Genomic DNA, 17,685 nt, shown 5'->3' on the forward strand with positions numbered 1-17,685 from the left:
GACTTATACACGTACCTTTCCCCATCGGCGATTCTAACAGGACACCCAGAATGTTCCCAAACAGGAGACCGCAGTGTACGGGGGACCTTCGAGCTCTGGCTTGTTTGCGTATGCTATTTATCCATGCATTTATAATTTATCACAGCTTCTGGCGTCCTGGCTCCTCTTTACTGCCGCCGCCCTCCTCTCACGCATGCAACAGTCAATAGCGCCCGAGCGTAAGCTCGCGCTAATAAGTGGACCGAACCGAACGCAAGTGAACCGAACCGAACATGCCATAGCGAAACGTATTAATACACCCACGTGTACCGTTACACCCCTACTTGTGACCATGTCTAAGTGTCCTTGAGCAAAATACCGAACCCCCAGTTGATCCTGATACAGCATCATCAGTAGGTAAATGAGGAAACAGGGTTACAGCGCTTTGAGTACCTAAGCTAGAAAAGCGCAATACAAGTGAAAGCCCATTAAAGCCTGGTTCACAGGGCACGATTTTAAAATTGTGGGCCGACTTCCAAACTCTGAGACCCCACACGTGACTAGAAAAAAAATCACGCGTATTACAGTTTTGAACGTACCGATGTGGTGTGGAGCCACACGGAAAGATCACCATCGCACACGAACCACATTCAGTCACAGATATTCCCGCGTCAGACGGAAAATCTCGCAAAAAGAGATTAAACGATACTTCGGAGTGAACATGCATGGCGGATGAAAAGGCAGAAGGGTCTTGACGGTGGCGTCACACAAAATGAAAAGACATTGGGCTCTGTCGCGCCACCGCGCTTGTTCGCCACCCCGTCATATCGCTTTCTGATTGGCTGTAGGTCTCTGTCAACTGGCTGCGTGCTCGTTTGTCCTGGGGGCACAGCACCAATGGTGCGAAGTCGGGCCCCCCAAAAAATCCAACATGTTGAATATCCCCGATTTTGAGGTTGGACGTCCTTCCGAGCGGCCGAGATCGGGCTGAGCACACCACACACACGGCAGGATTATCTGATAACATTATCTTTGGAGCCATTACGAGAGTCAGCCCCGACCTACTGTAGGATTGTCGGGAGGGGATATTCGGGGCTAAAATCGTGCCGATTATCCTGCCGTGCAAACCAGGCTTGACTAATTATCTTGAAAAAGCAGCAACCTGAAATGATTGCTCCCATTTGTACTGGTAATTTATCTGATCCACAATCTATAAATTTAAAGATTACCAATTGATCATAATGCATAATACATTCCCCCCCCAAATTGTTCCCCAGTGTTATTTTTTCACATTGATCAAACAAATCAGTTCTGAGTAATCTTTCGTTCAATAAAGTTGATTGTTCGGAGTGGTGAATATTACACAGGGAAGCCGAATGAGTAAATCTTTGGACGTGACGAATATACAGTATATATTTTAAAAATATATATATAGAAGCCACAACGTCAAAGTGTTCTCTTCTGTAGAAGCCAAAATTCCTGGCTGTGTGACTGCACAGCGCTCTGATTAATGGTAGAGGCTGTGGGTGGGTGGTAGACATGGATCTGCCCATTACCACACTGCAACATTGCAAATGGCTTCAATTACTGTGGAGTGTGCTGAGCTGGCAGTGTGGGCTTGAGAAGGCAAGATGAGCAACACCATACAAGCCGCGGCACTGTGATCCACTCATTCACGCCGTATGATCATCAGGTTCATATTTTGTTAACAAGGAATTGTGATTCTTGTCGTTTTCAACCTTCACTTTCAGCCAATGACTCCGATGCCGGGCCCCCTTCAACGCTAGGAGGCCCCCTCGGCTACCCCTCCCGGCATTACATCCCTTCACAAACCCGGTGGCACGACATGCTGAGCGCTTGCCAAAGTGGCTAACAAGCATCACGAGGGCCACGGAGGCCAATGGCCGCCCCCAAACCCCAACCCCCCACCCTGGCACAGGGGATTTCCTATGATCTCTTCTTGGTGCCCAGAGCCAAGAGCGCATAACCCCCCCCCCCCCCCCACCTCCTCCCCCCCACTCGGCGGTGTCTTGTGTGACAAGCCAACTGTCTCCGTCGGGTCACTGACCCACATTTATAACTTGGAACACAGGAGACACAGCAGACGCCCACCGTTGCTCACAGCGGCGGCGCCCCGCCGTATTAACTAAAGACGTGGCCCCAGATGAAAAGAAAAAAGGGACAACATATTTGCAATCAAATTGAGTCAATGACTGCGCTGCTGGAAGTGGAAAATGATCATTAGGAGTCTCCCACCCACGACTAAATGCTCTCCCATTGTAAATCACATCAATTAATGTCACGGCCCTGACAAATGCTCTCTGTGTCACAGCACATGGGAGGGAGGACAGACGCTAATAAGTGAACATACTTAACGGAGGAGGTGGGGAGACATGGGATTCCCTCCGCTCGTGTGTGTTTGTGTGTGCGTGCGGGGATAACCTTGTCAAAGCCGAGTGGAGGCCAGTCCAATTGTAGCAGGTGCACCACTAAAGCTAGACAAAAATCCTCCTCCAACTACAAATGCGTGGCAGCAGACAACTAGGGATGGGCAGAATAATCGAGTTGGCGACGGTACTGACATTTGAGGTTTACAAACAGTGAACGATGAACTAGTTTGAGCAGTGGCATAAGAGCTGCCAAAATTAACAGGTCATCAAATGGACATATATTTTCAATCAAGTAATCATTTAGAGCCATTGTTTAACTGAAAATTGTCCAAATCCTCCAATCTCAGTCACGCAACTGTAAATATTCTCTGATTTTTGTCATCCTTTATGAAAGCAGATTGATTATCTTTTTTTTTTTATATATTTTTTTTATATTTTTTATAATCAATTCATTGATTATGCCCACCCCAAGTTAATTCTCTTAACTTTTGACGTCATACGGCGGAAGTCAAAATCTTAAAAAATAGTGACAATTATCGCTTGAACAATTGACAAACAAAATGTTTCATTATGCATGAATGAAATTTGTAATTTCATTTCTTTTGAACAACAAGAAGAGTTTGCTAAGGAGAGGAAGTAATCCAAGTCAATTAAAGCAATCCAGAGGAGTAAATATGGGTGGGTCCAGTAGCTTCATTATGAGAAGGGGGTGGGGGGGGGGTGGGGGGTAGTGGAACTGATGGCAGAAAATGTATTCTTCTGTTTGCACAAAAGTCATAAAATATTGTAAACAGCAGGTTATTATTCATGCTAAGATTTTCTCTATATTAACCATGTTTGACATAATATGAATACTTGAACGATCTTTTTCAAGCTTCTGCGCAACTTCAAATCCATCACATCAAACAGGGTGCCTGCATTGATTAGTGACGTAGGTGTCAAAGCTCCAAAACAGCAGAGAGTGGCAGCTGCACTCATTCATGACTCAAACCGCCCTCAACTGCACCTCAAATCCTCGGCCGGAACGCGACTAGAACAGACAGCCAGACACGCCTCCTCGGCGGGTTCTGTGTTTTCCACCCGCACGTGCCCGCCTTTCCGGGGGCCTTTGGGGACCCGAAAAATACAAGAACCCAAACAAAATAATCCAAATAACAGCTCACCCTCAAACAAATGAGGCGATCTTTTGAAAGACACACCGTGTTACTCATCATTGATTTCCAAGTCGGTCTACTTCCAAAAACTTTGTTTTTTTTTTCTTTTGCAACCATAGGACATTACAGTTTGTAAATTGCATTTGAACTTCAAATTCTACCACTCTTGACATTCTATTGTAGATTTATGTATAGATTGCACACAGCATTAAATAGTATGTAACAAGACTCTAGTAGAATCTTCAACCAACTGAGTGAATCAATAGCACCTCTTCTGGACAAGTAGTTACACTCCTTTTCCTTCAACAATAATAATTAATAGACTAATTGAGCAATAATATTGTCTTTCTCAACATTTTTGTGCCATCAGTTTGAAGCTAGATTTTTTTTTTACATTTATTTAGGTTCATTTACTATTAAATACCTCCCACAGTGGCACAAAGATGACCACTATCATTTCCAGTTGGCTATAACAGTATAGAAATGTTATGTGCTCTCTGTGTTTCCCTTTATTGCTGATTCAACAACGTGTTGTCAGTTGCGTTGATTAGCCCTCGTATGATAGATGAGGCTTCAGGGGTCAGAGGGGTGGTGACCTCTGAAAGTCATTACCTCGTCTCATCGCGTCCAACGCGTCGTGCGGGATGTCCGTGCCTGGATGATGGTACAACAGGAACTGGTAGCGGTGGAAACCAGTCCTCTGTGGTGGGTTTGGAGGATTATAGTTTGCATTGGAGTGGAGAAAAACAAAACAAAAACAAAAGGAATTAGCGGAGCGAAAGCTGATGAATCCAGTCACACACAGTGATGAATGTGATTACTGTATAGCAATGATGCAAGTATAAGCTCAAACTGTGTGATTGTCAATGCAAATCGAGTCAAGACCACCCCCCCCCCCCATTTAAATATGGTAATAGAATGAATGCCCGGCTCTGGTAATTCGTGGAAAGTGAATGTGTCCTCCGAGATTAGTAACAGTACAATAGAACCTCTAAAGTCCAACACAAGCCGTTCTGTGACACTGGTCAACTTTCAAGCTGTTTTGCTACAACCCCCCCGCCCAAAAAAAATCACATTGGAAGTTATTCATTAGGAGCATTTGAAGATCTTGGCTCATTTCATGCTAGTTATTCGGCAGTGCGCTTTCCGCAACATGCTAGTAGCGTTACCTAAAATTCAATTGAAATGAAATTGAATTGCTTATACTGTACTGGGCAGCCCAGCAATGGCCGTTCTCTGGGTCACAGTTCAAGTTTATGTTTCGTGTTTGTCATTGCACTTTACATTTTTGCTATTGCTGGTATCCTTTTGTGTTAGCATCACAAAAAGAGCAATACAAAGTTACAGCTGAGCTGGTTTTCTTTCACCCCAGAACATCTTGGGTGAACTTTGAAGGTTCCACTGTCGACTGAATGACTTTTCTTTTCGAACTACAAAAGAAATGAATAAAAATGACACTTACCATTGATAGTGATCCCTCTTAACTCTCCATTCGTCAGTGAACTTGCCTATTGAATGAAACATGTTAGTTTGCAGTGGCATCTGATGTCAAGTATTTGAGTTCAACGTCAAAACATGCATCTGTGACATTTTTATTGGTAACGACGACAAGGGATGTCCCGAACACACTTTTTGGGCATCCGAGTCTAAGATTTTGGTTTTAATGATTTGAGATACCAAATCCCGATCCGGTACCTCGGCGATAAATTAAAAACAAAAAAACGAAAAAAGAGCGTGCACACAAATTGTCTCAAATTAAAATAGAAATCTACAGACACACACACGCGCACATACATAGATAAACAACACATACATACACACACGCACACACACACACACTCAAAGCAACATTGAGTCATCAATTAAATGAACACATTTGCTTGACAGCAAACGTTTGGCTAATTCTGTGTCCAAAAAGCATAGAGGCTATACAGCTGCATATCAATCAATCAATCACATTTTATTTATATAGCACTTTTCATACATAAAAATGCAACTCAAAGTGCTTTAAAACATTCAAAGCAAAACATAGATAATTAGAAAAAAAAACATGAAAATGATCATAACATGCTCAAAACAGTCAGCTACTGCATTACAGTAGTATATGTCACACAAATGACTCATGTTTTATTTAAGGTCTTTTTTTGGACTGAAACTGCGCTCCTATTAGCTCAGCAGCGCAGAGTATCATGGTCTATGTAGTTCACAATGCTGTGTTCAGCTGAAGCGGGCCAATGGAGATGTTGAAAAATATTTGCTGGTATGACTGATTTATCGGACCTTTTATTGGTTAGAACAGTTTTGTTCATGTGAGCTGTAATCTGTTTTATTTCTGTTTAATTTGGTTGTGTGGGTGAGTGTGGCGGTTTCTATAGAACACAAAATACAAATAAACATGAGCAGTTGCATGTAAATATCTCCACACAATGCGAATTAGCTGTGGTCCCAATTATACATATAGTTCAAATAGTACAGTTAACATTAACCTCAATTTATATAAATGACCTACAATGACAGAACATCTAATATTGAGGCACTTACATGCTAATGCACGCACACATTGTTAATCGGACCAATTTGTGGAGGACCTCAAATGTCTTATGTTCCCATTCATCTGGCGATTAGCGTGGTTCTTAGTGGCAAAAACATGCATCAAATTAAACTGCGCTAATAAACTAACCACCAGAGGGTGCAGGAACTGCACGAATGGAAAACAACTGGGCTTTTAAACAGATTTTCCGCTATTAATATCGTGACATGACAACGATGATATCGTGGCAATTTTAATATCGCGATATCACGATATTGTGACATCCCTGGTGACTATTACACTGACGTATGAAACCCCACTTCCGTCATTCGTCAGTCTGTCCCGTCATTCGTCCATCGTCAGTAAAACGGGCATCCGTCAGTCTGACGGAATGTCCACTTCTGGAAATAACCAATCACATTTAAAATCATGTCAGCATGCATTTGCCACGAGTGCCTCTGATTAACCACAATTAAAGTTCAGAGATTCTCGTAAGCTTTTTTATTTTTTTTTTATTTTTAGCAGAAGCTTGAAGGCACACTACTGTTATTTGGAACTGTTTTTATAATTTTTTCCACTTTGAGGCCGCAGTTGCAGCCCCACAACAGCCCCAAATCTTAAAAAGATTCTTAATACTACTACTACTACTACTACTCATAATAATAATAATATATATATTTCTATAATTACATGAAAATGGTATTTGCACGCGGGTGTGTAGACTTTATATTCACAGCAATGATCATTATGGCATTGCTAAAACTAACATAATGGTTTCCGAAGACTGTTGCACAGTACTGTATTTGTCATAAATTAAAACCTGGACCTAATGAATTAATTTAAAGGAAAAGAAATGTGTTTGGAACAGCAGGTTGCATCTTCATCAGATGTCATATGTGCAGCCGCAAAATCATTATGCACATGTCAAGTTCAACTCCCTCATCCCGGGCCAGCGCACAGATGCTGTGCGCCATGCAAATTGCTCACAGGAACGTTTGTTTAATAGACTTGGCTGCTCGCAACGAGACGCTCGCATCCTCGAGTGGGAGGAAAAGGGCTAAATATGTTGTCTGTGAAATGGCCCGAAAACCACTTGAAGTAAACATGGAAGTCCCCGTCAGCGGCATGGAGTATCTCTTCTCAGCAGCACCTGCCTGAGTCGCCTGTTTCTGCACACGCAGGCTCCCCCCGCAGGGTGACTAAGGTACTGTGATGCAACACAGTGAAAGGCCACAAAGGGCACGCAGCAAAACTCAAGTGTTTTAATGTCATAGAATGGGGTTTACCAAACCTTTCCAGCTCAAGAACCACATGAGAGCGGGAGTAAAATAACACACGCCGCGAGAAGAGCGAAATTTCTTTTGACGGAAAAAAGTGTAATATTACAAGAGTAAACTCGTCATTTTATGTGCCCGACGATTGGCTGGAAAGCAGTCCAGGGTGTAGGCTCAAGCTCACTCGTGATGCAAATGGTCTTTAGAAAAATGATACATGCAAGTGAGGAAGGATAGAGCAGTAGTTTATTGCCTGCGTAAAGATGACTGGGTTTCCCCCAGAAAACTTGCTAAGCCCGGTGGTAGAAAGCTGACCGGCTTCCTAAAAGATATTTCATTTTAGTCAGTGTACTGATGTACATTATTTATTGGTAGGCCTGTCACAATCATTTTTTTCTAGATCATGTATACACCCACAAACTAAACAATAGTATAGTTTCTTTGTTGTTGTTTTTTTTTTTTTAAATGCCATGGATAATGTTAGAGCAAAAACAAATTTTAGTACATCCTTTTTGAGTGCAATTATCTTTCAGTTCTCAAGGATATGGAACAGTTGAATTGAAATGTAGGCCAAAAAAATATCTTGGATAAATAAAAATGTAATTAAAAATGATTCAGGTTCTTATTTTAACAACAACAACAACAACATTCCCAAAAATATTAAAACACCTCAGACTGTACTATTTGTAGTGGCAGAGTAAAATGATGTGTCTCATTTACACAGCATCACATTTACGCAGTTGCCAACCTATAAAAATTCACTACCTGAACAATTTATTTAAGGCCTATAAAGCACCGGGGAAAACCTGGTTGAGCAATGTAGAGCAAGGGTGTCCGTCCTCAAAGGGGTCTGCATGGGCAGTCGCAGACCCCTTTGACAGTCCGGAGCCGGAAAAATTGGGATGACGGGCATTTTGCACAAGACTATGGATCTCTTAAAAATTGCTTTAAAAATGACACTATTGCAAAGATCATCTAAATCGCTTCATCCAGTTTAATGCATTCATGAAGCACATAAATAATGTCGGCTGCCTCTTTTGTTGTATACATCGGTGAAAATTTACAAAGGATTACTCAAGTGAGGGCTTTGAAATTAAATAATGATTGCATGATGTGGCGTATTCATTGTGTCGATAATCCTGTCCCTGCTGTTTGGGAGGTTGCGTGCTAAATATCAAGTGCACGCCGCCATTGTTTACACACTGCTACTACCGGTGCATTTCTGAAGAGTGCTTTCTGCAGGGAGAATTTTCATTTCATCCAGTGATCAGCGAGAACAAAAAAGCTTTATTTAGAACTAGAGAGAGTCCTGAGGCCTGTAGGATGCAAGCCCGTTGCCGTGGCAACATGAAGTCAACATTTGCGCGTGCAGCTTCGAGTCTTAATGGCTCAATCAACTGTGCCGTGATCATTTTACTCTTACGCGTATAGCCATTAAAACAACAGCAGACCAGGTACAATATAGCAGTACTTGAGGGGTTCATCATGCTTACGACAGTTCAGTGACGCTCACCAGGGAGTGATGCTCACACTCATCTGCAGGACATTCTCACATAGTGGGTGGCCCAACTCAGGGGACCCTACTGTGGGGGCGGGATGCAGATCACACACACAAAAAAAAAAGTTCTGACTGCTCATTGATTGAAAGCCTCTTTTTTAGTTATTTCATAAAAAAAAAAAATAGACTCTTGCTTGTGTGATGTGTGTGTGTGTGTGTGTGGTTTTATGCGTTTAGGAAAAAGCTGAGTTTCTAAAAATAACTAAAAGAAAACGTTAAAAGCCATCACCGTACACAGTATTGCCATGACGTAAATATAATTATGTAAGGTGTGATTTTGGGGAGGGGGCAGTATTTGTGTTGAATTAATGACGTCTAACGTGCTACAGTGGTGCAATCGGCTTAAGATAATTACAGCAACCTTGTGGCACCGCCAATTTGTTGTTCAATTTTGCACCGATACGTTCATGTGCTCACAGTGGAGGTCCCGGGTTTTACTCTAGACTTGGGCCCTCCTGTGTGGAATTTTATTTAAAAAAAATAACAATAATAATAATACGCTGTTATATTGCGTACACTTTGAACATTTTAATTAAGTGATTCTTCCTGCACCCTAGAGGAAGCCCGCATACCACAAGTGCCACACTTAGGGATTCACTAATCTCCAGTATCAAAATTAGGGGGTTGACCAACTCAATTTTGTCACCCCACAATAATTGGTTGACAAAAAAAAAAAAACATGTACAGTATGCCTCAAAACCATTTTTAGAATCAAATTTGCGGCACCCGGAACCAATGTTTGGCCACTTTTGTGTTTTCTGCACGGATATTTGGAGTTGCAGAACTTGTTTTCCGACAACACATATGTCGGCGTGAGAAAAACTGCTAGGTCACAGTCAAGATTTTAGGAGCGAGGAGCTACGAATGTTGCAAATAAGAGACATGAGATGAGCCCAAATGTCAATGAAGATGAAGATTCCTGGGGTTTGTGGTCGCTTTCGACTGAAAAGGGAGAAAAATTATGGTTTTATGTATTACTGCAAGGCGCAGGAGAGAAATGGGGGGAGATTTTGAGTAATGGATAAATTCATCGATAGGATGATCGATTCTAAAAACATTTGTTTTTGACAGCCCTAAAATGTACTTTTCTACTAGTATACTCAGAACCTCGTGCAAGTCCCTCCAGAAAGAACGCTGGATCTGCACCTTTATGCGGCTCTGCACCAAGACTTCGTGACAATCATTTAAGTGGTTTTTGTGAAGTCCAAACAAACACGACAGAGAACATGACTTCTTTGGAGGTGTTAAAAATGAGAAATGCAACATGATTCATGGCTTCAGAAAAGCATATATGCATTGCTTTGACATAAGAAAAACAATGTGACGCTGCCTTGCACCCTCTCATTGGGGAATACTTAAGTTGCCGTGCGCGTAGGAGGTAGAAAACTGACAAATACAGGAAATAGAACCATTAAAATGACTGATAGCATGTTAAGAAAATAAGCATTTTAACTTTTAAAGCCAACGATTTAAACCAACAATGAGGCACATTCTTATGCAAAAAGGCATGGGAGCTTAATGACAGATTTCAATCTTTATACAACACCAGAATGGATTTGAAGTTATCCTTACAACTAAAGTCTAAGCTTTGATATTTACCAAGTACATTTAGGAATGATTGAAAATGCTCAATTTTCAGAGGCTCAATAGTCATCATTGAAATGAATTGAAACATTTTTTAAACTTGCTTGAATAAAAATCGTTTGAGTGGCTGAAGTACGGAGCCCGTGGATGTCATTACAACATTCTTGAGTTTCCTCTGTGGAAATGAGACCACTTTTGTACTCTTTATTGGTCAATTCACTGTCCAGATCAAGCCAACTGGGAATTGTTTTTGTGAATGTAAAGTGCTTTGTTACAGATGTAACTGTTATGAAATGCACGACATGAAGAAAGTTGTATTGTATTGTACTTGCAAAAAACAAAAATGAAGGCAGCAAGACCCAGAAACATTCAAATGAAGGCCTGAATGGCAAAGCTTTTCCAGGGAAGAAACTTGGTGATTCTCAACGGACTCCAGACTTCATTCACTCTCACTCATCGACAACAAATAGTATTAAAAAATAGGATTAGATTCATGGAAATGGTTAAACGCTCCTGAAATAGAGGTACTCTTCATAGTTAGTCAACAACACTTGTTCATAATACGACATATGCAAATACGATGAAATCTTATAGCGACGTGGTCAATACATGATCCAAGTGTGGTCCCGATACACAAATTCCCTCACAAAGTCCCATATAGCCAAAAATTGGAGGAAGTCCATTTTTACTAAATGGTGCAAACAGAAGCTGAAGGCAGAACATGTCGAATGTTCGATAAGAGACGTGTGATAAATACTCTCATAGCCGATGAGCAATGCTTTGAGTAAAGCACGTATGTACATAACTTCCGGAGCAAGGACTCCTGGAGCAAGAGTTAATAGACAGGAGTAGTCCGCGGGGAGGTGGCGGGTTGGTGCAGGGGTGCGGTTTCACCAGGAACACCCGCCAGCCCCACATCCCTTTTCTTCTTCTTCTCGTGTGTGGGTGAGCACTTCCCTTTGTCAGCGCGAAGTTACTCATGCACCTCCTCATGCATCCACCTCTTGCCTCCCCCTCCCATGCACACCCCACACCTACGATAATCAGCACCCACGTCGGTCCAAAGCGCGGCTCCGAGCGCAGCGTTCTCTCTTTTGCTTGCAGTCAGGCTAACAGACGGGGAGAGAGAGCATGACAGATGGTGTTCACAGCTCTATTTCTGAGGCTGGACTTGTAGCCTGCCTCCCGCCAACCCCGCCAATTCCACTGAAGCCAAGTGCTTGTGATTGTGCCTCCTTCGTCTTCGCCTCGGCGCTCATTCATTTGCAGGCTGATTGTGAATTCAAACCGACGAGAAAACTCACCGTTTGCATACACTTTGCGCCGAGTTGCTGTGGCGGAAGTCTCATCGCGTGCAAATTTCTGTTCATGCTGAATACAAAACAGTTCGGTTTTGGAGTTTCCGACCTATAATCTGCCACTTGACTGTGTTGACTGGAGCGTCACGTGTGATATAACCGCCAGTGGCGTTGTGGCCGAAACAAGATTGGTCTTAGACTAATTTAATATTTTATCAGAGTCTCAAGTCCTTGCTCGCGGGCGTTTGGACAATCAGCGTACATGGGAAACGGAACTGCGGTTAAAGGGGGAAGTCAACCCCCAAAATTTCTTGGCAATCATACGTTGTATGCGCCCATACTAGTCTAAGCACGGCATTTCGATTACAATTACGTTTGTGGAGTTATGAGTTAAGGAGCAAAATCCACCCGTTTTTGTCCAACTCACGGGGCAGCCATTTTGTCACTCGCTGTCGACTGAAAATGACATCAAAGTTGCTTAGGTAACAATCAATCACAGCTCACCTGTTTTCTGACGCTGAGCCGTGATTGGCCATTCCCTGAGCCCAAAGGAACTGCGGTGTCATTTTCAGTTGACGGCAAGAGACAAAATGGCCGCCCTCTGAGATGGATAAAAACAGGTGGATTATGCTGCTTAATTCATATTCTACAAATTGCAATATTAATCTGAATATCAAGTTTAGACTTGTGGGGCTGCACGAAACATATTGTTACAAAGAATCTTTTTGAGTTGACTTCCACTTTAAGACTTGGCACCATAACATAAAAATATAGTTGAATAGTTCTAACAATGCAGCCTCGACCATCCATTTGGCTTTTCTGTTTCTATGCGGAAAAAAAAAAGAAAAAAAGAAAAATAATTGCCAAAATCATTTAATCCAATACTGGAGCATCGCTTATCAAAATTCCTAGAAAATTGCAAGATGCTAAGAACTTTAACATTTAACACTGTCAGTTGGTTCCCTCAAATATTTTTTCATTTTACAACCTGAATAATCATAAATGAGGAAAAAAATGGTTTCTAAGAAGGATTATCAAATGTTGGACTCTTGTAAAATCCCTCTACAGCTTGACTGTCACGTTTTCTGGTGCGTTGTGGAAAAAGCACCTAATTGCCTTTCATGTGGTAGCGCAGCCTAATGGTGATCAGCTAAGCAGGGTGAATTGCCCCCAGTCAAGGGTGAAAACCAGTGGGTGAGTCATTGCGGATCTGCATCAATGCATCAACAAATTAAACCATTTAACAATTGCCAGTTGGACTAATGGCTTTAGTGAAGGAACTCATTTGGCGTTGGTAATGAACTGACTTGGAAACATAAACAGTCCAGTTATTAAGTGAACTCCAGTCTTTCACCGACATCACCTGACACCCTGTGATGGCACCCGGCTGATATCATCTTTGGGTCCAGCTCATTAGTGGCGAAGCCCATTATTACTTAAGGAACTAGCCACCAAACCCATTATCGCTCTCATCTATTCCGTCTCATTTGCATACATTACAAATTGACAAAATGGCCCTGCTGGTCTGGTCATCTAATCCTCAGAGAGCAGATTGGCCTGTGCTGCCCCGTTAGGCCAAAAATGAGTGTAGACTAACGAAACTAATCTCATCCAACATGAGAGCTAATGAGAGTATGGACGCTGATGAGGCTCTACTTGAGCAATGCTGAGGGAAGCCCGAGCTCGGGTTCCCAAGGTAACGATGGCTTGGAGTTAGCGGGGCCGGCCGGGATGACTCACTTGAAGGGAATCCTGGAGCCTGAACAAAGCTGCCCACACGGCCCACCTGAAGCTCCATCAGGCCAATATGTAAACAAGCCACTGACATGCACTCCCCCCTCCCAAACCAACCCCCGCCATAGAGCTTCCCACTGACGGGGGTGGCACTGGAAAAATCCGAGCCTGTATCTGCCCACAACTACAGGCATGATAATGCTTTTCTGCTGAATGGGTAAAAGTGATACCTTTGAACAAAACTGATGGTAAGTTTATACGATAACCTTGAGTAAAAATGTTTTGTTTTTTTATTCTGTATTTTTTTTTTTTTTTTTAATTTGTCAGAACAATCCCCGTTTAGAAACGACTGAAACATTGTTATTCTCAGGCCAGGCAAGTACCACGCAAATGTAGACGAACTGCTCCCAGTCTTATACAAGCGTGTATTTTGGGTTGAGAATTTGAGTTGAGTAGGGTATGCACAAGTGTCATCAATGTCATGACCTGACACGACACCACACAACCGTTACAACATTCGTGAACGAATGTGAAGGATGCAGACAAAGTTGCACTGTTAAATGCTTTTCCCCACAAATAAACACCTCCCTTTTCCCCCCCATCATTAAAAGAAGATAACTGACTGACAAATCAAAACAGCAGCACCTACTGAGTTAAGTACAGAGAGCATCTTTTCTGGCAATTAGCATTCCAGTAGGCTGACAGGTTGTTCCTCCACGATAACGTGCTGTTGTTGGGGAGCTACGAGTCTTCGTTCTGCCACATTGCTTTGCATCATCCTCTTTACAGTATGGACATTTTTTATATTGTTCTAAAACTTTCACTTAGAGACCCATTTTCAAAAGTTTCAGTTTTTAGTCTATCAACTGTAGTATGCCCCCCCCCCCACCAAAAAAAGGCCCTAATGATTTTTAGTTGAAAAATGTCCCATGTCCATGACGTACTGAGCTACTGGTTTACAATTGCTTACGAGTATGTGCCGCATTTTGACGAACGCATGAGCAGGCAGTGGTGGGAGTTAAAATTAGGCCTATTAATGGCATAGATCTAAAGTTTAGTGTGCATGTGTGAATGGTGACACAAATTAAATGGCTAGAGTAAGCTTGGGAGCTAATGTACGGGGGAGGAGGTGAAGGAGTAGGAGGACAAAAAGAGGCCAGGAAATGAGGAGGAGGATGATAATAATGTAATTATTAAGAAATTAAAAGTGATCAACAGGCGTGTAATTGACCACTCAAGTTTGTCCAAGGTCAGTATATTCTTTTGACTTTGAATGGGTGGCGCGCCAAGGTGCAGAATCAACGTGACGGTTTGAGGAATTTATTGATTGTTTGCAAAGATTCTAAATGAGCCACTGATTTCCAAAGGGGTTAACTCAGAGTCATATACTGTTGTAAGGAAGCTGTACAACAAATCAGGACCTGAAAAGTCAAATGCCTACTTTGACCGGACATCCTGTACATGTCTACTTTGCTACAAATACGTACTCTTTAATTAGTAGTTATAATGAATAATTACTTTTTTAAAACCAAAATACTACATGGAGTTGATTTAATTTGAAAAATACAAAATTCCCAGACTTCTACAGACTGCCCTATTTGCTCAAACAGGCATCCCGCATCCCACCAGGAAAAAAAAAGGGGTGATTGTAATTACGTCCGACTGTATTGTTCACAAACCATTTGAACTCTTTTTGCTAACCAAACCAGCAGCACTTGCCAACCAACACAATTGATCATAAGTTACATGGCGAAAGTGTCTGCTATTGGCTCAATTTGAACTCTTGTTACTAACCAAAACAGAAGCACCAACTGACGAGGGCAAACTGTCTCTCAGATGAATTTATAGAATTCAAATGTGGAATCCAACCGCATGTGGCCCACGCTCTATTAGAGGAGACCTTAACGTTTCTGGCAATTCATTAGTTCCAGTAGACCGACAGGTGGTCACTCTATGTTGTGTACGTCCGCATTCCAGGGAGCTACTACTTTTTTTCCGCATTTGCATAACATTTTTGTTGTTTTAAACTTCAGTTTTACTTTGATATACACGCACATTTTAACATCACTTACACAAATAACACCCAATCGACGTCCACAGCCGCTGTCACAGGGCGGCTGATGCATTTGACGATTGTAAACGATGTTTTCGACAATGCTGTTAGCGTTTCATCAGCAGTCATTTTTGATCATCACGTGGCAGCGGCATTCAGAGTAAAGTCATCCCTCCAGTTAAGAGCAGCCATTTCATTTGTTTCTGTCCTCTGTTGATCAGTACAGTTCATTCAGTGTCTTTAGTCATTAACAAGCGAGAGCTGGCACAAAGGGATTTAAGAGGCAGCATTACTGTTTTGAATGGCTGCATGCTTAATTCTTGTATTATAATTGAGGCAGGAGCGAGACAGAGGTTATGGTAACTGCTGGAAACCCGTCCCACTTCACAGAAAGGTTAATGAACCTTGCAAGTCCGATGGGAGATGGAGTATGCTGTTAATTTGACAAACGTGGGAAATAAATGCTTTTATGCTTTTATTGACGGTGACCAATAGCGGCCTTTTCCGAAATGAAAGGTTTTAGTCTTTTCGGGTGCTTCGCTGTGAGGCAAAAACAAATCACGTGGAATGCATTTACTGGAAGAAACTAAGTACATAATTGATTGCATGGCCATTTCAGGCCAAAATGCGTCTTCATTATTTATTCCTATTTGGGGTGGGGGGGGGACATATACTGCAAAACGTACAGTAACCGGATTCACGTTGTGAAAGGAAGGCTCTCGTGTTTAATTCGTCGATGGGGAATGGTGGACTTTCAAACTTCTATTTTGAAAAGCAAACTATACAGTGTAGTCAGACATACTGTAGGCAAGTGGTTTTCACCTGTCACCCTGAGACACGCTTGACAACTGAGACAGTTGCTCAGGGCTCAGGTAATGACCAATCACAGCTCACCTGTTTTCTGAAGCTGAGCCATGATTGGTCGTTACCTGAGCCCTGAGCAGTTGTGATGACATTTTCAGTCGGCAGAAGTGACGAAATGGCCGCCCCCTGAGATGGCTAAAAAGGGGTGGATTTTGCTGCTTAACTCATATTCCACAAACGCAATATTAAATCAGAATGCCGTGTTTCAACTAGTGGGCCTGTTGGGAACATAACCTTGAAAAAAAATGTGTTTTGGTTGATTTCCCCCTTTAAGCTAGCAGAGTTAAGTAATGTGCTTATTTTAATGTACAATGTACGATTCTGTTTTGTGTTTAGTTTGACAGTAAACGAATCTCTTTAAACAGCTTGAAGCCTCTTTTTTAAAGACTCCTTCACCCCCGTGGGGAAAAAAAACAAAACAGTTCACCTGATTGTATCTCAAAAAACTCCTTATGTGGGTCAATCGTATCTCCAGGCATTCTTAGTATATTTCTATTTTATTGTGGGTAACTTTTCACTTTTCAAATGTCATTTTTAAACAGCTTCAACCGAGGAGGCCGCATTTCAGGTGATGTGATTGTTACGCTGTAACTTACTCCCCATTTGTTAAGTTTAAGTTTGCTGCAATAGTTTTACGAAAAGTATAGAAAGGGAAGACTGTCCTAACCTTGCATACCTGTCTTGGCCCAATTCTATTTGCTAGCCATCTTTTACAAGCCAACCCGCTCTCTCCTTCTCCCAGGGATACTACGGGTGCCGCTCCGCCTCGCCTGCATGCATAATGTTTGCCAGAGAAGCTGCGCAATCCCTCTTAACCTTTGACCTTGGCTTATTGTTACCTGTGAGCAGCACGGTGGCAAACATGCACTGAGAACGCTGTACAGACCTGCGAGCAGTTTGTGTACTATAACTATGGAGAAGGGCATGGGAGGAGGGAAGGAAGAGAAAGAGAGAGCTATTTAATCCCCCCCCAAAGGAACTCCCCTCTCAACCCATATCGTGAACTCGCAGGCAAATCGTGTTGCTGGAAGGCACACCACACACACACACACACACACACACATTCCCCACACACATACACGCACGCTGCTGTCTTTTTAATTTCGTCAGCTGAAAGAAATCTATACAGCGCGCCGGAATACGACTGTGCCACAGCGCGGAGTGAACTATACATCACCCTGGAACGTAAACAGGTTTCTTCTCGCAAGTGTAGCATAAAAATAACATATTGCAACAAACCTCTTGGCGATGATAATGGTCAATAGCA

At 42.3% G+C, this 17,685-nt stretch overlaps 1 protein-coding gene across 1 annotated transcript in view; it reads right to left on the reverse strand.

Moving 5' to 3' along the window:
* pebp4 (phosphatidylethanolamine binding protein 4) overlaps positions 1–17,685 on the reverse strand; it is a 59,229-nt gene that overhangs the window by 8,883 nt on the left and 32,661 nt on the right. The window contains 3 exon segments of the mRNA XM_086032068.1: positions 4,136–4,223; positions 4,986–4,989; positions 4,991–5,031. Of these exon segments, the coding sequence (XP_085888194.1) occupies positions 4,136–4,223; positions 4,986–4,989; positions 4,991–5,031 (133 nt within the window).

This window comes from Filicampus tigris, chromosome 5 (genome assembly GCF_054856515.1).
Source record: "Filicampus tigris isolate MCC_2025a chromosome 5, RoL_Ftig_1.0, whole genome shotgun sequence".
NCBI lineage: Eukaryota > Metazoa > Chordata > Actinopteri > Syngnathiformes > Syngnathidae > Filicampus > Filicampus tigris.